Source organism: Ambystoma mexicanum, chromosome 4p (assembly GCF_040938575.1).
Source record: "Ambystoma mexicanum isolate Mex_15411 chromosome 4p, UKY_AmexF1_1, whole genome shotgun sequence".
Lineage (NCBI taxonomy): Eukaryota > Metazoa > Chordata > Amphibia > Caudata > Ambystomatidae > Ambystoma > Ambystoma mexicanum.
In genome coordinates this window covers 474,085,272-474,105,234 of record NC_090927.1, presented here as the reverse complement: position 1 = coordinate 474,105,234, position 19,963 = coordinate 474,085,272, and the positions used below count along the sequence as shown (strand labels likewise).

General features: G+C 42.9%; 1 protein-coding gene across 1 annotated transcript in view; it reads right to left on the bottom strand.

Moving 5' to 3' along the window:
- MBOAT2 (membrane bound O-acyltransferase domain containing 2) overlaps positions 1–19,963 on the bottom strand; it is a 1,191,404-nt gene that overhangs the window by 388,769 nt on the left and 782,672 nt on the right. Inside the window, exon 4 of the mRNA XM_069606006.1 lies at positions 7,746–7,841. Coding sequence (XP_069462107.1) covers positions 7,746–7,841 — 96 coding nt within the window. The remainder of the gene's footprint in view (positions 1–7,745; positions 7,842–19,963) is intronic.

The window sequence follows — 19,963 nt, the reverse complement described above, 5'->3', positions numbered from 1 at the left end:
TGGCCTATTTAAAGACTTCCTTCATGTGCCTAGATCAGCCAAACACATCTGTTATCAAATATTTAAAAAAAACGCTTCTCATTTGAAAACAATAAGGCGGTAACAGTTTGCTTTTAATGGTGCTGAAGTCAGACAAGTTTTGGCCCAAAATTCTTGTAAGGAGCGCTGGGGCCTCCTATTTTCAGGGTAATTCATGCTTAATGTGCCTACCATAACGTTTTTTTTTTAAATTGTGTGTGGAAAAAAGACTTTGCCCACCTAAACCTTTACCAAAATAGGGTCCTAGTTGCACAACATTTCAGTTAAATTCACAATAATTGTACTTTGCGTGTGGCTGATGGCTGGAGTTGTCAGGATATGAATTAGTTCACAACCACCATCGGCAAATCAGTGGTGAGTTACACCGGCTGATAGCAAATATTTCTGAAATAGGATATGTAGCAGTGGTGGATTTAAATCAAAGCACCGATGTATATGGATTATTGAAATGAGAGAACATTTAGACCCACTTGCCATCTCAAGAAATGTGGAAAAATAACGGTTTACTGTAATCTTAGCACTTGAGAGCCGCAGATAAACACATTGGCGCCGACATATTCTTAAGGGTTGCATTAGAATCCAATCTCTATGTACTGGCCTTTTGTTGCTTCTAACAGTTGTCATGAACCATAGAACTTGCCCCTTCTGGACTTCCTGGTCCTTATCGCGACGGGGCTTGTATTCTTTGTTACTCCCAACATGGCCGTGCCAAGCGACTTGCCTCGCACCAGCCTTCACGTCGCACACGGCACGTTCTATAAATTGACCACGCCCCCGCGGCCCCGCGCGTCTCAACGCTATCATTAGGTAGTGACTTGACGTGTGTGTGTGCTGTTTGGTGAATCCACTATTCCTAGTTCCTGGTTCCTTCTTCCTTCCTTTCCCCCCTTCCCTCTAATCTGCTCCTGGAATCCTCATCCCTAGCGACAGCTACCTTTTTCCTGGACATCGTGGAACAGCGGTCTTCCCGGAACTCTGAACGCGCTCTGCAGCCGTACGAGACTCGAGCAAGCCTATACAAGATCCGATCCGTCCACAAGAGGAATCCTCCAGCGGAACAGAGCAAGAAGCGATCTCAGGTGAGACGGGGGAGATTTACGACAACAGTGGCCTGGTTCATCTCACGAGGAAGACATCTTACTAACTTCATAGTACATTTTGCTGAACATTTAATAACTAGTGCCCAGTTACATACACACATTTTGGACGGGGAACTGAAGAGTTGCATAATTTCATCAAAAATCTAGGGGCTTCATGTTATAGGCAGGGCTTTTGACCGGCCGATTTAGACACTAGAAACAATGCGAACTACAATTTCCAGAAACCCTGGTTAGTAAATCACTGATGAAAACAGACTGCTTGACTAATATTATGACAAATATCAGCTGAAATTAGGATTTCATCTTTTAGTATATGACAAGAAGTACCCCTAGTTGAAAATAATATGTACATTGCTAGTCCCCACAAACCTTTTGAGAAACAAAGCTACAGGAGCCCAGAATGAACCCAAAAAATAACAAAGAGGTACTTTCTTGTTTCTCATTGTTTCTCGCTCCGCTCCTCTGCATTTTAGGGAGACCGTTATATTGTCATTGCACATTTTATATTTCTGTAACAAATTACAATGAGGATGTCAATTCTACCAGAAATGGCGTACAAGAGAAGACATTCCAGATGTCGGAGGCATTCCCTGGATCGGGTGCCTTTAAAATACCTGGCTGAGGATAGAACAGGTGGTGGGAGGTAGTATAATGGGACAGGCAGGGCATGGATAAGATATATCAACTAAGGGGCCCAGTGCCACCAGAATCTACATATGTACAATTAATATATGCATGACAGTATTTGGCTGGGGGACATGTGGTAGTATGGCAATGGGCGATGCCCCTTCAGCGGCTAGTAAGTGGAGCTTAAGTCGGGTCTTGAACAATGCCACTAACGGGATGCCTTATTATAGAGAGCGGGAGAGAAGACTAGAGAGCGGTATTAACTGGGAAAGCAATGCTTAGAGAGTCCTGAGGTAGTTTGCAAGGGTGAGAGTGGAGAAAAGATATTAGATTTGCCAGAGTCAACAGCATTACTGAGGGAAAAGGGAGGCTCTTTGTAAGGAGCAAGACGAATAACGGAGTGATCTTGGCACCAGTGAAGTAGATGGCGGTGCATGGTTGTCCTCAGCTGTTGGATAGCTGCAGAGGTCCATGACTGAGGTCATGGGTGAATGGAATGAAACAGCAAGCACGACGGGGCCAGTCAAAAGAGGTAGCCAATGTGTTGTGGAGCTCAACAAAGGCCAAATCCATAGAGTGAGCAAGTGGGGGTGAGATCTTGAAGTGAGGGCCCGACATGCTACAAACGGGGGGTGGAAGGGCAGGCTTGGAGTCAGTTTTGCATTTCCTTTCGGTGGTAGATGAAGGAAGGGCTATGCCAGCAGGGTGAACGCAGATGTTGAAGTGGTCATAGGGGGAGTGGGGTCATCGGAGAGGTTCGAGGGGTTAAGAGTGGAGCAAAGGAAGATGTGATCAAGGAGAACGGGCCTCAGTCATACTGGAGAGGATGCAGCGGATCATCCCCAGGCCAGGGATAGCAGGTAGGAGTGTTTCAAGTAGCAGGTCTACTTCGGAGAAGTGGAAATCCAGGGTGCAGTGTGGGCGGTAGAAAAGGAGGACTGTGAAGGGGGTGGGATCAAGAAGTTGAACAGCAATACGTTCAAGGGCGGTAAAGCAGTGGGTGGCGCATCGTTGCGGATCATTTCACCAACACTGCTGTCTTTTTTACTTATTCCTGGGGAGCGAGGGACTGCAGCAACGCCAGTGTGGCGGGCAGCCATAGTGGCAGTGTTGTGAGAGGGATCCAGGATTCAGTGGCAACATATGCTGAGGGACAGCCAGTACAGCACAAGCAGGTCGAGTAACCGATGGCACAGAACATCTTCTTCACTGTAACATGCTTAAGAAAAGCAGCCGATGCTGCCTTGCTTTTGGAATGAAACTGAATGTATGAATACACACTGGACGATGAGCTCACTGGATTGGAAAGTGCATACAAGAAGCAACCCAGAACACCGCAATAGATTTAAACGTTTACTTGAACATGAAAATAAAAAGACAAAAGTGCATTGGGAGCTGTTTGATGACAAAACATACGGTCCCATATAATATCTATATTGTGGCGCTCTACTTGTGTACTTCCTTGGAAGAACAATCCCATTTTTCAGGTAAGAAACCTGATGCAAATTTGGAATAATGGAAGGTTATTTAAGAAGGAATTCGGTACGTCTGTCAATGGTGGTGTTTAGTCCAGATTCTGTCATGTATTTATGTAAACAAAAAGGGACGCCCGAAGTTCACGTTTCCTCCTGGCCTATGTAGCAACTATTATGACTCATCTAATATTGAGATAGAGAGGGTTAAGTGAAAGTTCAAGATATTCAATGTTATTTCACTGATCAATAAGCATATATAAAATATATTTATTATAATAAAAAATATTTTCTAAAACATACATATATATATATATATATATATAATACAATTGCACAATATTAGTGATTAGGTTGTATAATTCAACAGTAGACGAGTGAAATTGATTTAGTAAAGACACAGGATGTGGTCAGTTTATTCGAAAAAGTTAATGGTATCTGGTCCATGGAGCTATAAACTTGGCTGAGGGGTGGTGGTCTATCCTCTAACTCGTCTTATTCCCAAGTACAAATACAGAGGGTTATGGTCTCAACATGTTTCTGTTCTTTGTCTGATTAGTAGGCCTTGGAATCACAGGAGGTCCCCGTGAACTTCCAAGCCGTCATTGGCGATGAGGAGGCAGCATACGCTGCAGTTGTTCGTGGTTGCTGATCTGAACATTCCGCACCTGGGTGCAACAGTGATGTGTGTGGCCTGCGCAAGGCAAGCGCGCGTGTTTCCAGTCATCCAGGGGGGCCGGCCAGGAAGTCCCGGCACAAAGAAGTTTGTTCTGGCCCTGGATGGACAGGCGGTGCTCCTGCCTTTTAGGCAGCCGCCATTTACAGTGGGGCACGGGCCTCCTTGAGTTGCCGCTGAGCCTGTGCAAGAAGATTGCAAGCAAAGTTTAGTGTTGGCCCAGAAACACTGGATATTACCCGTTTACCAGAACAGTTCCATTGACATTTCGTTTCACTGGTCGACAGCATGCCAAAATGCATTTACAACCATCTGTGACTGTATAGCAGAGGCCGTGAACATGGCATATTTCATTGCAGAGAGACTGACTCGTCCATGGATGCAAGCCCTGTAGGAATAGATGTCATTTTGGCCCAGAAGGCGCTGGACAAATCCCAACAGAGACACATTGTTTCATATGTCAGTAGAAGTTTGTCAAAAACAGAGCAAGCATACTCACAGGCCGAAAAGGAAGGTTTGGCTGTTGTCTGTGCCTGTGAACAGTTTCATTTGTTTCTCCATGTTAAGCCTTTTACAATAACAGACCAGGGCTCAAGTCAAGGGAACACGCGGGGGGACAGAGTCCACCCTAGCTAAAAGAGAAATAATGTTTGTTCTCTTTGAATTTCTGAATTAAAGCCGCCCTCAGGGATCAAACCACAGTCATCAGGTTTGTAGGCTGGACATTTCACCACTGCACTACATTACCTGATGAAAAATAACAAGCAACTAAAGGGGAAATATCCCATTTGGGTAATGCAAGCCCCAGGGAAAACATTTGTACTGGCTCTTGGCGTTTAAAACATGGACACCTTTTAACGTTTTCAAAAAAACTATTAGATGAAAATACCCTCTCTTGGTTTTGTGTTTCTGTTGATTTTATGCCATTCGTCCTGTTCAATTTGGGTGGTTATGCAAAGCCAATTAAATGAAATGTGCATGTTTTGCCTTAATACGCACATTTCTGGCGACATCACATCCCATTACGTTTGATGAAGAGTCCCCCCACTTTAATTTTTAGGACTTGACCCCTGTAACAGACCACAGGCCCTTCTGTTCCTATATGGCAACCCCCAAGTGAAAATGCCACCTCGCATTGCCCTGTAGGGCCCGAGGCTGCACGCATTCAAAATAATTCACCAGCCAGGGAAAGAAAATAATCCAGCTGATTTTCACTCCCGTCAATCACGGTCAGCTGACATGCCAGAGCAGTCAGTGGCTGATGGATACATCCGATACCTGGTACAACAAGCAATTCCACAAGGGGTGGATCTGAGGAAGTGCAGGAAGTAGAAAGAGATGTAGCCATTAAAATCATCAATGAAGGGCTAGTCGGGGAGGTGGAGGAGAACCAAAGAGAGGGGCCGTCTGAAGTGAAGTGTGATGTAGACAGTCTTCTGCAGGTGAAAGACGAACTGGCTGTGTCAGACGAAGCATTTCTCCTCAAAGATAAGATAGGTGTGGCCACACCACTGAGGAGACAGGTGGTGGAGTTGGCACATGAAGGACACCAGGGAATTTTGTCAACTAAGAGGATGTTATGGCAGAAGGTATGGTTCCCACGACTACACTCGATGGTGGAAGATTTGCTGAAGGAGTGCCCCATATGTTGTCTTATCACACCCATGCCCACGAGGCACCCTGAACCACGGAAGTGGGCGTCGATTTCTTTGGATCCATTGAAGAGGGGGGGAGGGGGCGGGAGTATGTGTTAGCAGTGATGGGTGAATATTCTTGATTCCCTGAAGCACATATGGTAACTGCCACGGTGGCCCACCATGTAATTCCAGTACTGGACAGAATATTCACTGCGCACGGTATCCCAAGACAGGTGAAGTCTGATAATGGACCCACATTTACAACTTCAAGACATTTGCAGAATATATGGGGTTCAGCCACAGGAAAATAACTAGTATACACTTAAGCAAACGGGACCATTGAGCGCTTTATAGACAACTTAAAGAGAGCACTGCATATATCGCATTTGACGGGGCAGACATACGAATAAGTGTGACATCAGCTGCCAAGAGACTACCGGAGTACGCCACAAAGCTCTAAAGGGAAATGCCCTGGAGAGGAAAGGTTTGGCCCCAGCATCCGCACTCGGCTGTCACAACATACTAAAGAATCTGAGAGATATGTCGAAGATGATGCCATGAAAGCAAAGAATGTGGCTGCCAAGGAAAAGATTAAGCACTATGCCGACAACAGGATTGCTAAGGACCTCTCGCTGATGCTTGGTGATGTGGTAGTTGTGAAACAGGCCAGAACCAACTAACACACTGCCACGTTCCACGTGGATCTGCTGCTCCCAACAGGGAAGAAAGGCTCCAGGATCACTGCAGAATGAGAACAGCGCCAGGTGACGCATAACTTGTCACAGTTTAAAAAACTATCAGTGACTGACCAGACACGGACAAGCAGAAGTCATGAATGCGAGTCTGTATACTCCTCGGATGAGTCCTATCAGGGTGATGGCGAGGACTCCCAGTGGGTCGAGCAAGACGACACTTTGTCTGTGTCTAGACCAGGACATTTGGAGGTGAGATATGAACGACTGCAAAGGGCAAGAATAAGACCCAGGAGGCTCAGTGACTAAATGTGGAAATGAGACGCAGTTGGTATTTAAATTGAAGGGTGGGGGGTTAAAGTATCGTGGAGTTGGGATTGTGGGAAGTGTAGTTCGTGGGAGGGGCGGGACGTGGGGAGGGAAGTGAGGTAGCGGGGCAAGGGGAAGCAGTAGAATACTAGAGTGTGAATGTGAATAAAGAAGGTATGCTCCATGCCTCTGGTGTCTGTGTCCGATTTCCCCGAGACATTGTGTAGGCCTTGGAGTCACGGGAGGTCCCGGTGAACTAAACCGACACCTACTTTCTCTAATCCTAAAAGTCCATGAGGGCAAGGATGGTGCAGTCTGGTCGAGGGGTAAGATCATGTGTCTGTCATTTTCATTCTATATCCGGGGATCATCATGTACTGCGATCATTGAATTACAAGTCAGGTGAAAGGCTGGAGCTCTATTTTGGCATTTCTCTTTAACCTCTACAACGCACACATGCATTTCTTTTTTAATTTGATTAAAGGGTGATTAAGCAAACAGCAGAGTGGCCAAAAAAACTCACTTAAAATTGATATGGTTTTCAAACAATAAAAAGCTGCTATATGTGTTGGGTTCTGGTCTCTAGAACGGTCTAACGATTGTTCCATGTGAAATTTTTAACAATTACATCATCATGTCAAAACCTCATTAGTTGGCACCACTGCTCTCCAGCACTGCATCCTGCCTTGAAGAGGCAGAGCAATCAACGTGTACGTACCAGCTGGGCTTTTGATGGGGCAAAATGGATATCTTAAGAGCAATGAGTCGCTACCTCATTGTCAGGATCAGGCCAGCAGGGAACTGGTCAAAACATGGCCTCTTTCTGAGCCCGTTGATGATTTTACGGGAGTTGACAAGGAGCCGGCAGAAGCCCATTGGCTGGACCCCAGGAGCTCAGTGAAGGATAGACTGGCCCTGGTGCGCCGCTCTTCAAGCACAGCTACAAAAGGAGCGAACATGGTCTTTTGATGCTTTAAGTTCAGAGGTTTAAGCTTTTGTAAGCAAGAGTGTGTGATTTGAGGAGATGCAATAGTGTGCATGGCTGCCTGCTGTGGATCCACAGTAAATCCTGTGACACCATCAGCAATCCCTCCAGACCCTCAGCATGCGCGGGTGTTCCCTGGTGTCTAGAAGCTACAGTGAACAGTAGAGCACATAGGTCATTTATCGTGGCAAAAGTAGATCATTCTTACCCAGAAAAGTCAGCTGAATACTGTCCATAATCCGAGATATATACTCGCGTAATTTGGCACAATGTGAGGTATCCCAAAGCGAAAACAAAACAAAATCTGAAAAAGAAAATGATGTACAGTGTTTATATTGTAGGCAGTTGTTGAATGAAAGACACACATTTCATTTTCTATTTTTGGATAGTTAGAAAGTTGCATTCAGTATCTTCAGCGGTTTGAACTAAAAGAAACCCACTCTTACTATACACCAACCCAGCATAGTGTCGTTTATCTCAAACTCATTCACAGGATTGTACCCACAGGAGTAACTGCTTAACACGCTGGGTGACATTCTGGATTGACTTGTAAATAGCACAGCATGGACACTTTATGGTCACATTCAGGGGTAAGCATCTCCCACCATCCTGTTTTGATTGTGTTATAGTCGCACCCACTGACAAACCAGATATATGTACAGAGCGGGTTTCCATGTTAAATTTACATCATTAATAAAAATGAATCGTAAATGCAATCTGTCATGTCTGTGCATGACATTTACAGGAATTCCTATATAATACACCTGCAAACATGTGTATTCCATAGGAATTCAAAGCTTCACTTCCCGCATCAAAATCAGAAGCAAGCAGGGATGTTGTTGGATATGTGGTGCAGCTGAGTGCCATGAAGAATTCGATCCTGCTGTCACATAGCCACTGACAGCAGTCAGTACGTATGCCTTTGCAATTTGCGCTCCAAGATTTAAAATGCTTCAACCTAGTCATTTCAACTCATCACAGAATACCAATTGCTGTTCCCTCCCATTGTGCTCCTTTTATTTGCATGGGTGTTCATCTACCGCAGCGCTTCAAAGCAATACTAATGGCAGTAGGCATTCTACAAATATCAAATCACATATCATATTTAAGGTATTCAATGCAGCATGTCATATAAATAGGTGCACAACACATGCTTCACCTACTGATCTCATCGCACATCTATCCTATATACTAGAATCTGGCCCCTCCGGCTACATCAGAACTTCTGATGTTGAAGTCCTGCGTGATCAAAGAATAGTTTATCTGGTCATCATTTCATGTGATTTGGCTTCATTGGTTGCAATTCTTTAACGAGGCCAGAGGATTAGATAAAGGCTCCTCTATTCCCCTGCCAGTTTAAGGAAACTTCAAAAGATCGAACGACACAACAAAACTACTTGAAATAACATTGTGCAGGCTGGTAAGTGATATTACAATAAAAGCTATCAGATAATCAGTATAAGAAATGTATTTTATTTGAATACCAGGTAAGACTGACCACTGAGCTTCATTTGAATAGTTTTTCTCGTGAATACATTTTACTTTAACTGCTTTGTAGAATATATAGATGAACATTAAAATGAAACCCTGAAATGCCCCATATCTTCTGCAGACTGCCAGCCAAAATATTGATGTACACAATAAGTCTACTTTTGGCAGTATTAATATGCAATAACATTAGGTATGTATCATTGTAGTGCAGTTGATTTTGAAAATACAATACAGGACTTCTTTTCAAATGTATGTTTACATCCTTTTTGGCATTAAGTACGAGTTGGTTGGAATGTGAACATTTCATAATGATGAAAGATAGTTGACCAGAAAAACATAAAAACGTACATATTTGCTCTTTGACATAACAATGACCTGATGAACATTCTTTTGAACACGAAAATAAACTTTAAAATATAGTTTCATAACAGAGAAGAATTCATTCCAACAGCAGAATTGTGCGGCACTGGCACACCATTACTAAGTTGTCTTGGAATAAACATAATATAACCAATGAAAAAGAAAAGGTTTGCGTTAAATGTTAATCGTTTAGCGTAATACATCTTCAAACCATAAAGTGAGAGAGAACAGAAAAATAGCTGTATCCGTTAACCATTTCCGGTTGATTGGTTAACCTTAGCTTCAGAAAATCATGAGAAGTCGCAGTGCCGTCCTACAGAGCTTATAAAATCCTCTTGGTTGATAGCGCTCACTGTCGTACACTGTTCAGACTGGCATAAAGGCTTGATTAGAGCTCTGCATTCTAATCTTCAAACTCCACAGGCAAGCAGAACATGCTCAATGTTTTCTACCTCCTCTTCTACACAGTCTCCGAAAACTTAAGGACACAAATTCAAGCTCTGCTCCAAGCAATAACATTTAACCAGCTCATTTCAAAGGAGGGACTCGTAATTCTTACATGAGTCTTGGGGCCTCCCCTTCTCATAACATCCCATCAAAGGACGGATAGTGGATCATTTGGTTATGCCATTACTAACACAAGGACCACACAAAACACGTTTAGCCTTTTACATTCTGCTGCTAAACTGAGGCTGACTCCGATTGCTAAAATGGAGTAAATGATAAACATTACATTTTTTGCATTAGCTTTATAGCCAGGGCTGTAATACATTGTTTGAGTGATTGACACAACAAGTGGGAAATTCTCAGATGAGGATTACCATTAGAGTACCTTCCTGGGCTATTGCCACCGAGTGAAAAATGTGCACGCTTCCCACCATAATTATTGCACTAAACGTAATATCTAGTTTAAATTTCAGGGCTGTAACAAAAGTGTCCTCTCACACCATAACTAGATTTTCCCAAACCAACTTTCCATGCTTTCTGCAAATATATAATCCTTTGTTTCTCCAAAGCTCCGAACCACAGAGAATTGATTGAGCTCTTTTGATGTTATGCATCACAACTAAGGGTGTCAGAGAAAGGCCCCAACTACATTAAGTCATCTCTGCCACACCTCAGGGATGCTATGCTTGATTCACATGTATAGTATGCAAGTTATCTCTCAGCCAAGAACTACCAGTGGCAGTTATCCTTGGAGCAGCCTTCAAGTAAACAGCATGTCTCATTTACTGCAGCAGTAACCGAAGATGATACTGGAGCTCCTCAATAGGTGCTTAAAGGCAAGACATTTCTCTTGAAAGCAAGTAACTATCTCCATAGTAGTATGGAAGCTACATATATGGTATATTATACAAAGTTCAGAATCTCACATTCATATCAAGTGACATGCCAGAATGAGAGAGATCCCACGCTGCCAGCACAACAGCCTTTTCAACTGTAATATGAGAAAGAAAGCATCACATTAAAAACACTACTCTTCTCCATGAATAATGAGGACCTTTTTACCTTATCCAAAACCATCTCTTGAAAGAAGTAATCGTAATCTTGATTTAATCTTATGTTATTTATTCTTCTATACTTCGTGCTTTTAGTCCTCGGGATTAGTGCCCAGGTGTAATATACTTATCTATTTAATCAACATAGGCCTGATTATGAATTTGGTGGAATTGCCACCAATAATACTGCCACACACTTTTTTTCCGTTACTGCACGGGGTACACAGAAAGTTAAGAATGAGTCCAAGTGTCAGGGAAAATGTGTATTGGGGGAATCTAAAGTGAGAGGCCAGAATGGTACCTTGCTTCATTGAAGACTTTGAATACCAGAAAAAGTTGCACCTGTAAAATACAGGTAATTATCTTTTCACCAGAGATAGTCAGGGCTTTAAGTGGGCCAGGGCCTGCTGGGGCTGGGCCCCGGCAGGCTCCAAAATCTCGTTTTGATGTGGGCTCTCCCGGGGTCCACTAATTTGTGCTGGCAGCTCCGGCTACTACACGAAAAGGCTTTTGTTCTAAAGCCTGAAGCTCTCGCTCGTGTGCGAGAGCTTCAGGCTTCAGAAAAGAGTACCTTTCAGCCATAATGGTGGCACCGCACCTACAAGGCATCCATTTAAGCAAGAGATGCCCGTGGGCCAGCGCTACCATTACGGAGAAAACATGAGGCAGCTGGAAGCAGAGGCCTTGTTTTCTAAATACTGAAGCTCCTGCGCATTCGCTGAAGTTTCAGTCTTCAGTAAAACTGCCTCAGCTTCCAGCGGGCCTCACCCTTTCAGCCTTAATGGTGACGCTGCCTCTCCCCAGCTGGCGAGGTCCAGCGCCAATATTAAGGTTGAATATGCGAGGCACTGTCCCATGCCAGGCAAGCCTATAGAATATAAATGCAGAGATCAACACCCTCTCCCCTCTGGGAGAGGGTGCTGATCTCTACAAAAGGCTGCCTGGTAGGGGTGCCAGTAGCCCAGTGATCCGGGGCTCGTCAAGGGGCATGGCCTAATGAACCAGCAGGTGTCCCCCGCTGTTAGGCCACACCCCCTTGATGAGCCCCAGCTCATTTTGTAGTGCCACTTAAGGCACTGGAGATAGTTCAAATAACAAGGGGGGCGGGGGGTACTGGAAGTCTCTCTGCCAGACATTAGTCCTGGTTACGAGAGCCTTACCCAGAGTCTTTAGCTCACCATCTTTCACAGAGGAGAAATATCCAGAACATATCGGTCTTTGTCCTGCTCTGGGGCAGTTCAGCACCGAAATGCTATGCAATTCTCCTCTGAACAAGAGTACCAACAGCAACCCCAAACATGTGTTTCAGTCTGGTTGGACCTCATCAGTAGGGTGGAGCTGTGCCTCTCTAAGAAGGCCCAACCAGACCGAAACACGTGTCTGGGGTTGCTGTTGGTACTCTTGTTCAGAGGAGAATTGCTTAGCATTTCAGTGCTGGACTGCCCCAGGACAGGACAAAGACCGATATGTTCTGGATATTTCTCCTCTGTGAAAGATGGTGAGCTAAAGACTCTGGGTAAGGCTCTCGTAACCAGGACTAATGTCTGGCAGAGGGACTCCCAGGACCCCCCTTGTTATTTGCATATTTTAAAGTAACTTTGGGTCTCACCCTAAGTTACTAGGGGAATCCAGACGTGGACCCCTTGCTCACTATTCTTAGAGAGGCACAGATCCACCCTACTAATGAGGTCCAACCAAACAAGCACGTGTCTGGGGCTGCTGTTGGTACTCTTGTTCAGAGGAGAATTGCCTAGCATTTCGGTGCTGAACTGCCCCAGGACAAAGACTGATATGTTCTGGATATTTCTCCTCTGTGAAAGATAGTGAGCTAAAGACTCTGGGTATGGCTCTCCTAACCAGGACTAATGTCTGGCAGAGGGAATCCCAGGACCCCCTCCCCCCTTCTTATTTGCACTGAAGATAGTGCACCAGATAATTTAAGTAGATTTTGCCACAAAAAACGTACTCAAGGGCCCAAGGATAGGGTGTGATCAACTTCAAATTGACAGCGAGGATGCTTACAGTCTTTCTAAACAAAAATATTTTGCTTTTTACTACACGTGAAGAAACGGACGTGCATATTAGAACCTAAACACTAATTGCAAAAATAAACATGTGAGAAATGTTACTAAGCATGGAAGAAAACTTAGTTTGCATTATTGAAAGGTATTACAAATGTACCTGCACTTGTAAAGCATACTCTGTCATTGTATAAGATCACATATGGTTTGTTTCAAATAGAGAACATTCGTATTTAACCGTGAAGAAATTGAAATATGGCTGTATGTAAACTGCAATGTACTGTTTACTTGGGATTTGTTGAATACAAAAGGAGAGAAATCACTTAATGTGTTTATAAAGAAAGGCTTGTGCACTGTAAATACAACCAAAAACAATCATGCCTTTCATGTATAGGAAATCACATGATGTTTTGATATGACATCAGCAATGCTAGTTTTGCTGATACTTCCTGGAATCTTACAACAAGCATATTTCTGTTTAGCCCTGCATATAGTGTTGAATGGGGCAGGGTTGATATCCCAGGGCAGTAGCTTGGCCATTAGGGAAAAACAGATTTATAGAATTAAAGTAACAAAAGAAACACATTGCATTCCTTATGGCAAAGAACCATCCGTTAAGAGTCTCTGGTTTATTAGATGCCCCCAGCCACATGGGACCATGTCAAGGAAAATAGTCTTAAGAGATAATACAGACCCAGAAAGCCCAAAACATTGTCCTCGAGACTGATAAGAATCTGGACTGATCGCATGATAACCCCGTTCTGTTTTGCAGGCCCAGCCTTCAAGCGCAGCCAAATGACCTTAAAGTGTCAACTCTTGATATCATCTAGGTAATAAAGTCCACCAGATGCCCAATTAATGGATGATCAAACGAAAGGACCTCTCAGAGCTGTTTACATGACTCATGATGCTAGCACAAGGTTTCATCAGTCAAGTAAATTAAACTAAATTTCAATACAATTAGAAATGCATTTACAACTGATTTTGACAACGATATAACTTAAAATCAAAAGAAAATATTTTTTTTTACAACTGTACAATTTTCCTCTACAAAATGAGTCATCTGTAGATTTATAAACATTGATAAAATTGTAAATGTTAATAACTAATTCATATTTTAGTGTATATATTCATGCTACATGTCTCTGCATTTGTAAAGGGTTGCTAGGTTGCTATGAGAAGATACCGAACCAATATGATTGCAAGCTCAAAACTGCCCAAAGTGTGCAGCACCATCCTCTCACATATTCATAAATATGGTTAACCTATTACAATTATGGGATGTAGTACCTGGGAGTGTCATCCTGTTAAGCAAACCAATGAAAAAGACTAAGCCAATTAAAAGGTGCGATTTCACAATGGTACAGTGTGGGAATATATTCAATAGTTCAGGGGCAATGCATTTGTCTTGGAAGCAAGACAACGAAGGGCAGCAAAGGATTGAATCCCGGTCCCACGCAAAGAGACTGGTCTCCACACATTATAAAAGATTCATTTAATTAATTAGAAATTAATTAGAAACACACATAGGGAATGAGAAGAAGGGGTAGGATTTTGAAAGCTGCCGAAAGAGGAATCTCATTTCCAGTGTAATTGGTGCCGATTTTAGATAATGTCTGGAGATAAAAGGGGCTGATCAATAAGGAAGCCTGACGCAGATTGTACATGAGACATAACTGGTATCCTAGAGGGAGACAGAGACCAGAAGGGGCCAGCTGAATAGGAATTCCCTGGAAACACTTGAGGGTCCTTGCTGGCTCTGTGCCCTAAAGAATTATTCAAATTTCAGTATGACAATTTACCAATGCAATTAGACATAGGTCCATTGGTACCATTTCTCTTCTAAGCCCCAGGAGGGGTGGACTAAGGAGGTAATTGCCATAAAGGGGAGCACATTCAAACTAGATTGCTTTAACATTTTAGTGTAAAAATGCAACATTGCTTTCTCACTTTATTTGAAGTGAAATCTGATTTATTGTAGAACAAATAATTTTCTTGCGCACAGCACCCAGTGGCTGATAAATTATGACCGAGAGAATGAGAACAGGATACTGTAACTTGCTAGAATGAGTTATATCCTTCTTTCTCTGTATTGAAAGCTGAGTGAGATTACATTTAAATAAGAATAAATAGCAATTTTGCCTATTTGCTTTGTGTGTAGTGTAGTGTAAAACAGAGCATTTCCCAGCACAGAGATTGCTGAAGAATACCCCCAGAAATACTAACTCTTGTTGTGTTTCACAGGTATGGTCAACAACTGGGGATTTGAACTGATGTGCACTGTTCCTAGCAGTTTATAGTGATTTTTTCGAAAACAAAGTTTCGAACAACAAAACATTCGAAAACAAAGTTTCGAAAAAAAAAAGCTTTGACAAGCTATATTTAAACATGCAAAAATGCATTTCTTTCTAAACCAATCCATTGACAATAAACATGGATTGGTTTCAATTGAAATGCACGTTCACATGTTAAAAGTAGCATTTCAATGCTTTTGTTGTAACTTTAAAACGTTACGTGGAGCTGTCTAGTGCTGAATTTTCAGCACTGGCCAGCCCCTTGTAACGTTTTAAAGTTGTGTGTATATTGGGGGGGTTCCTCCCCAGCCCCTCAAACCCCCACCCCTAGCCCCAACCCCAACCCTAAACCCTAGCCCCAACGCTAACCCTAATTTAACCCCTAACTAACCCAAGACCCAACTCTAACCCCAATTTAACCCCTAAACTAACCAAAGCCCCAACCCTAACTCCAACCCCAGCTCCAACCCCTAACCCTAGCCCCAACCATAACCATAACCCTAACCCTAATTTAACCCCTAAACTAGGGTTGGGGCAACCCTAACCCTATTTTAGATCATTTTTCATTTAGATATGTTTCAATATGATAATCGAAATATTTTCTAAAAAATGACTATCGAAAAAATGACTTTTCTACAAAAAATATTCTCAAGATTTGTATTCGAAACATTGTGTTTCGAAAAAATGACTGGATACCGTTCCAAGCATGACAGAGAATTTATAAATCAACACCTGTTCAAGCCATACTTATTTAATAAGACATATTGTGACAAATGGGAGTTTGATATTTGCATTCAATAGAAAAGATGCAATTTCAAGTGAACAGTAAAATTCTACCAATGTAATTGTGCTGAAGTGAGAGGACCCGAATTTAAATACACCCAAATCATCCAAAAGAATTGGACCGATAGATGGTGTCTTTTCACAAATATATAATCTTGGGTGGTGTGAGAAACAAGACGGTATTCACCCAACTACTCCTTCGGGATCTTCCATTCAAGGGGGCCAGGGAAGGGCCATCGCTTTTGGAACCCGACCACCCGACCCTGGAGGTGGACAAGCAAGGAAGGATCACTGCAGTGAAAGGTCACAAGGGATTGGGAGGAAGACACCCAAGGGCGAGACATGGTACTCCCCCATTCCCAATAATACCCCAACCCACTCTCCCTCAGCCTTCATGGGGTATTTTCAATCTCACCCCATCTGCCCCACCCCAATTCCAGCAAATACTGAGACCAGGAGGATGCAACCAGGATCAGTGAAGATTACCCATAGAAATAACATGGGGAAAGTAAGGGATACCTACTATAGAAGGAAGACAAGTTGTCCCACTAATAGTATAATGACCACTCACACCTGACTCCACATGACTGTTTGTTCTATAAAAGGTGTGGTTTTTCACAGAGGATTGAGCGAGCTGGGGATGTTGTCCAGACCAGAGAGGCCAAGGAACAGAGAGCCGGAGGACCTGAAGCCTGGAGAATTGCATGCCGAGACGCTGGCCCGGTGTTTGTGAGGGGCTACAGCATGGCTAGGGTGCCGTGCCTCCAGGGAGCCGCAGCAAGGCAGACTGCACCCTGCTGTTGGCGTTGGGCGAAATGCTTGTTCCCTTGGTACTAGAGCCTTTCCCAAGGGTGTCCGAGGGGCAGGTGGCGAGACCCTGACCTCAACCCTGTGTATTCAGAGAGACTGCTCATCAACGTGATGCTGCCTGGTGAGTTTCATGTCAGTGAGAAACTAGGGAGCGTGCGGTTGATTTGAGCAGAGCGGGCGAAAGACGGTATGTTAAGCGGCACGGCATGGAAACGCGAGAGAAAGTTTACAAAGCAGCACAAAGCAGAAAGTGAGAGGAAGCTTAACAAAGCCGTTTAAGGAATGCAGAAAGAAGGAAAAGGCGCTAGCGGCGCAGAAGGAAAATAAACACATTTAAAGTTTGCATGGAAAGTTAAGTGTATAAAGTGTGCAGAGTCACAAGAAGAAAACAAACGGGTGCAAGTGTGCATGTTAAAGAGAGGAAAGTGTGTAAAATGTGCAAGAGGCAAAATACAGATAGAACAAAGCAGAGGAAGGTGCAAGTGTGCATGAGAAAGTACAAGAAACAAAGGAGAGCAAGAAAGGGGTGCTGGAAGCACCTGAAGGTGAGAGGCTAAAGGGAAAGAGCAAGGAGAGGGTTTACAGATCAGAGCGGTCACGCTGAGGAGGAGCAAAGAACCTGGCGGTTTCAAAGTCTCTGATTGTACCGCACAAGTGAAATGTGTGTGAAAGAACTGTATAAAAAGAGGTGAGGTACATCCTGACAAGCTAATTTTGGGGAAGGGAACCCTGGGTGACCTAACAAAGCTAAATACTTGTTGGTTTTGATGCTAAAAGAGTTAAAGGTTGGGGAAGGGAAGCCAGAGAAGCTTGGAAAACAACTGTATATATTTCTTTTGATTGTGTTTTGGAACTAGGAAGAGCTAAAGCTTGGGGAAGGAAATCCCAAGGAACTTAAGATATTTGAAAGTGTAAGACTGCAACAAGAACTATGAAGGTCTGATGATTAGCCCTTTGTTGATTGTACTCATATTTGTGAAGCTGACCACACCACACCCGGTGAGAAAGTCATCTGAAACCAACTTTGGTTTCCCATTTTCTGTTGAACCACTATTTTTCCTTTTTAAAGACTTCCCAACACATTTTTGTAAAGAGTGAGGGCAAGCATATGTTTAGACACAGACGGACTATTGTTTTGGACTCTTAGACATTGACGGCCCATGAAACATCAGTTAAAGGAACCATCCCTTTAGAGTTAAGGCCAGCTAGGCATTACACCAACCCAGGAACCTTAGTAAATAAAGGTTTTGAAACTAACATCTTTGAGTCTGTGTCTCTCTTGATACCTTGCCTGTCTTACAGTGGATACATAGCGTAGAGAAATCAATATTCTGTGCATTATAAGTTGCTAGTGCTGCCTCCCCAAACTCAAGCTTGTAGATTTATTGTGCAACCGACTACAGCTTACATCTAATTAAAACATATGATTTCGATAAGTGATTACTGCACCACATTGCTAAAATTTGAAAACACGACCCGGAGGATATAGAAAAGGGTTTATAGTAACTATTTCGAATGTAATTTTTTCCAATGGCATTTTCTCAAATCAATTTTGCCGAAAAAAAAATGTTCTAATGTTATTTTTTTAATTTTATGTTTAAAATGTGGGGGTTCCCCTCCAAATCCCTGTTTTGTTTTTAAACACTTTTTTTGTTTACGAAACACAAAAAAATAAATATAAAAAAAAATACATTTGGAAAAAAATTAATTTGACTAAATGTTTGAGAGAATTGCATTTCGAAAAAATGCATTCGAAAATATGACCGGATACCATAGAAAAGTAGGTGCATCTGTGACCAGGAAATTTGACAAGGCTGATGTAAGTCAGGTAAGAGGAGGCAATCCATGCACAGGAGGATAAAAACAACAAATCCACAACATATTATGAAACGGTAGGTGATCACGTGAATCCAGACAGAATATCCAGACAGAAAAAAGCACAAAAACAGAGAACATTCGAGATAGTGCTTTTAAATCAACAAACACTTTGTAAGAAATAATTATAACTTCTAACTTTAGGTGGGCGTGAGCTCAATTTTGAAATCTAGCCTGGACACATTTCAATTCTTATTTCCAGCGTAGAGTGAAGTAATTTTTCTGCTCATCAGGCTAATGCCGTAACCCAGAGAGCCATCTCAACGGTCATGGGAGAACAACCAAAGAAATTGCGGGATCCAAAGCACAGCTCATTGATCTCTGGCTAAAGCTATATTTAAGTGAGCAATCTTAAGGAACATAATGGGACAATTAAACAAAACCTGGGATCCAAAGCACAGCTCGTTGCTATCAGGCCATTGGCGTGCTTAAGAGAGCAATCTCGAGGGGCATAGGGGAACAATCAAACAACCATTGGATCCAAAGCACAGCTCATTAATTTTGGGCTATTGCTATACTCAAGCAAGCAATCTCAAGGATTGATCATAGTAGGACAATTAAACAAAGCCTGGGATCCAAAGCACAGCTCACTAGGGCAATTTCGTAGTGCATTTGAGCATCCTTCATTATCATTAGTTTGTATGCTACAAATGTGTGCTTAGCTAAGCCAAAGATACACTTCTATAAAATTTGCAGCAATTCACAGACTATCTGATGTCAGATATGCTTCTTTAGAGTGAACTCAGTTGGACTGCATATGGTTTACGGAAGCCCAGCTTTTAAATCCCGCTTCTGCAGTATATTTGCCAGTCTGCTCTTCTATTTACATGGTTTACTGAAATGTGATATCCTTGCAAAACCTGACAAAGTGTTCAACTTTGTCTCGAAAGCCAACAGCTTTCCAGAGTCCAGTCACACACCTTGGTGTGGCTACTGAATGCATGCACTGCCCCTTCTCCAGTGTCTAAGGCGCTTTAAATGGTTAATGCTTATTAATATTGATATAATATTTCTATCGCACTCATATACAGGTGTTTCAGGGCGCGACAAGGCAAGGGAGGGGAACAGGGGAGAACAAAACAGCCATTTTACTAGGCCCAGTGACATTGAGAACGCGCAAGTGCATGGGAGAGGGGGAAAGGAAAAGTGCATGCAAGGGGGGAGAAGTGGAAAGTGTGAAGCAGAGGAGAAACAGATAAATAAATAAATAAATAATAAAGGCAACAAACAGTGGTAGTGCAGCCAGCAATTTGCAAGTGCTAGGTTTAAGGCAGAAGACATGGTAGGTCTGAT